Raw genomic sequence first — 3,499 nt, forward strand, 5'->3', positions numbered from 1 at the left:
AGCAGCAGAAGAAGAAGAAGAAGAGGAAGAAGAAAAGAAATGTTACACTAGCAATCTTCTGTATGGTGTTTTCTGGATTTAAAAAAAAGCCAAGAACATATCACAAAAGTCTAGCTAGAAATTACCTAGTGCCTAAATCTCTCAAATGACCAAAATCAAGAAGAAATAATAAGAGAGACACTGGTAAACGCAGAGAGAAGGGGAAAATATTCTAAACCTTAATTTAAAAACAATCAAACAAAATAAAAATTTTAAGAAAGCTAGTATTTGCAATGCATTACAGCGTGATTGACAGCCCTTCGGTTAAATATGTCAGTAGATTAAAGACGACTTAGAATTAGAAGACAAGAGAGGGCTTGCCGCAGAGGCGGCCAGTCCAAAACAGTGGGTGTGTGCGCGCTCCGGAACAGGGGTCGCAAAGGGGGTCCCCACAGCAAAGGCCAGGGCGGCCGAGCTGCGCGTGCGCCGCGGGGGCCGGTGGCGGGCGCCGGGCGGGTGCGGGGCTGCAGGAGCCGCTGGAGCCCGCGGCGGCCCCGACGGCTGCGCTCTGGCCGCCGCCCGCGTCTCCCCTCCCGGCGCGCGCCGACCCCGCCGGGGGCGCCCTCACCTGGTAGCGGCCCGCGGCGTCCTGCAGCGGCGCGGTGCGGTGCGCGGCGTGCTCGGGGCCGGCGTCGCACACCCAGCACAGCGCCGCGCCGTCGTCCTCACAGAAGCGGCTCAGGTCCTCGCCGTGCCGCGCGCACCGCCGCGCCCCCGCGGGCCCCGCGCCCAGCCCCAGCTGCCGCACGCCCTCCACCAGGCCCGCCAGCTGGCGGTTGGGCCGGAAGCCCGCGGGCCGGAAGGGGCCCCGGCACTGCGGACACGCGTAGACACCGCCCTGCGCGCCGTCCGACCTGGCGCAGAACTCGGAGATGCAGCGGAGGCAGAAGCTGTGGCCGCAGTCCACGCTCACCGGCTCCTGCAGGAAGTCCAGGCACACGGGGCACCGGGCCTCGTCGCGCAGACGCTCCGCGGGCGGCCCCGCGGCCATGACCGGCCTCCGCGACTGCGGGGCGCTGCCCTCCTCCCTGCGTCGGGGCCGCCGCGCTATGTCCCCGCGGGCGCGGGCGCGGCAGGGAGGAGCCCCACGCCGCGGACCAGCAGGCGCGGGTGGGCGGCGGCCGCTGGCTCCAATTAAAGCGTTGGGACGAGCTGCTGCCCCGACCCTCCCACCGGAGAGGATAAAACTAACAGTCTGGGTAACATCCCGCCTTGCTCCCCAGGAAACCGGGCGCTTCTAACTGGAGTCCCTCGTGCTGCACCCTCACTTTCTGTAGATTTGGAGAATTACCAAACTCTTCCATCTGTTTTTTGAGAAGGAGTCTTGCTCTGTTGCCCAGGCTGGAGTGCAGTGGCGCCATCACGGCGCACCGCAGCCTCCACCTCTCTCAAACGATTCTGCCTCAGTCTCCCAAATAGCTGGGATTACAGGCATGCACCACCATACAGGGCTAATTTTTGGATTTTTAGTAGAGACGGGGGTTTCATCATGTTGGCCAGGCTGGTCTTGAACTTCTGACCTCAGGTCATCCGCCCCGCCCTCGGCCTCCCAAACTTGCCTCCCAAAATGCTGGGATTAAGGCATGAGCTACCACGCCTGGCCTCCATCATTATTAAATAGATTCTGTAGAGATTTCTGGGGTTCCAGTGCAGTTTTTTTACTTGGATACATTGCATCAAGTCTAGGCTTTAGTGCAGCAGTCGCTCTAATCCTGTACATTGTTCTTATTAAGTGATCTCTCATCCTCGCCCACCTTCCACCCTCCAAGTCCCTTTCATTGTTTACTGAGCTACTGGTCTTCTCATGCCTTTCATTTCTTAAAAGCCTTTTCCCCTTTATCTGGCATAATCACTCTTTAAAATGTTTTCTTTCAAACTTCATTTTTTCTCTTACACTAATTACCTCTTGATAAAGACATGAGACACCGCCTGACGACCCGGGAAGAGGCCTGCCTAGGTGTGTATAATCACAGGTTTGTAGGCCAGCAAAAAACAATTCTAAATATTTCAAAAAATATCTGGCCTTGTTCAACGAGGGTCCTATAAGGAATACACATGTTTTAGGATTGTTGCAAAGCCAGTCTTGGAGATGACGAAGCTGTAGAGATTATCAGAAGGAATAATTCAAGCTTAGCCTCTCAGTGTTGTACTTGTCAGGTGGGGGAGGCTGAGACAGGAGCAAAATGATTTGACAAGAGTATGTTACTTCATCCAATGGGAGGACTAAAGTCTCTAATGTCGTCCAGAAAGGAGACAAATCTGGGGCAATGTCTGCATCTATGCAGAATAACTTTAGTATGGCTGAGTTTAAAGGATGGTGGGATGTGCCTCTGGCAAATCGATCCGTCCCTGAGCACACATTGCGTTTGTTTGTGGCCAGGAGCCTCAGACATTGCTCCAGGTACTGAAAGCACACACGTTAAGGAAAAGAGGTAGGACTCCGTTTCTCAAGGAGCCTTAAGATCAACTAGAAGAGGTGGATATGAAGTCATGCAAACATACAATGATGAACTAATAACTTCAAGGAAGGCCACTCACCAGTCCTGTAGGAATAGAACAGAGGACTCTGAACTAGGCTGCAGGGTCGGGGGCAGACTCCTGAGGTCTCTGAGCTAACCTTTGGCAGGTGAACACAAACTGGAAAGCCAGAAGTGGGACTCCACAAGGCCATGCACCCAGAAGGCATGAAGGGCACAGGGTAAATGTCAGCAGGAGGGAGCAAGGCATATCCAGATGACACAAGAAGGCCAGGCAGGCTGGCAGGTGGGACCAGACTGGTGGCAGCAGATAAGGCTGCAGTGAGAGGCCTGGCCAGATGACTCAGGTCCTTGGGGATCCTGTGGGGTTTATGCATCTTTATTATAAGGACAAAGTCTTGGCCCGGATCTCTGGTGGCAGCCAGAGCAAAGGATTTTGAGGCCTTCTGCCTAAAGGTTAAGTGCATAATTTATTTTTTATTTTTTGAGACAGTCTCCCTCTCTTGCCAGGCTGGAATGCAGTGGCATGATCTCAGCTTACTGCAACCTCTGCCTCCCAGGTTCAAGCAATTCTCCTGTCTCAGCCTCCCACGTAGCTGGGATTACAGGTGCATACCAACACCCGGCTAATTGTTGTACTTTTAGTAGAGACAGGGTTTCACTATGTTGGCCAGGCTGGTCTTGAACTCCTGACCTCAGGTGAACCACCGGTCTCGGCCTCCCCAAGTGCTGGAATTACAGGCACCTGGCCAAATGCATAATTAAAATGAATAGTTTCTTGGAAAACACACATAGATCTGTATTAGCAAAACATTAAAGATGTGACATTAAAGATAAATAGCAGAAGGCTCAGCAAAGAAAAATAGACTCTGGCTCCAAATTAAAGGCTGTGTCCCTCCCTTGCTAAGAAGATCGAGGCAAGCTGTGCCACATTTCCGTGCTGCATGATTTCTTCCTCTCTCTCTTTTTTTTTTTTTTTTTTT

General features: G+C 53.3%; 1 protein-coding gene across 2 annotated transcripts in view; it reads right to left on the reverse strand.

Annotated features, from left to right (window-relative positions):
- TRIM58 (tripartite motif containing 58) overlaps positions 1 to 1,136 on the reverse strand; it is a 19,758-nt gene extending 18,622 nt beyond the window's left edge. Inside the window, exon 1 of one of the 2 annotated variants that reach the window (XM_017545335.2) lies at positions 608 to 1,129. In XM_017545335.2, coding sequence (XP_017400824.1) covers positions 608 to 1,030 — 423 coding nt within the window. In that variant the 5' untranslated portion in view covers positions 1,031 to 1,129. Of the gene's footprint in view, positions 1 to 607 lie in introns of both variants that reach the window. The other variant, XM_017545337.2, reaches the window with a different exon arrangement.
- Positions 1,137 to 3,499: the final 2,363 nt, after the last annotated feature.

Source organism: Cebus imitator, unplaced genomic scaffold, assembly GCF_001604975.1.
Source record: "Cebus imitator isolate Cc_AM_T3 unplaced genomic scaffold, Cebus_imitator-1.0 Scaffold179, whole genome shotgun sequence".
In the NCBI taxonomy this organism is placed as follows: domain Eukaryota; kingdom Metazoa; phylum Chordata; class Mammalia; order Primates; family Cebidae; genus Cebus; species Cebus imitator.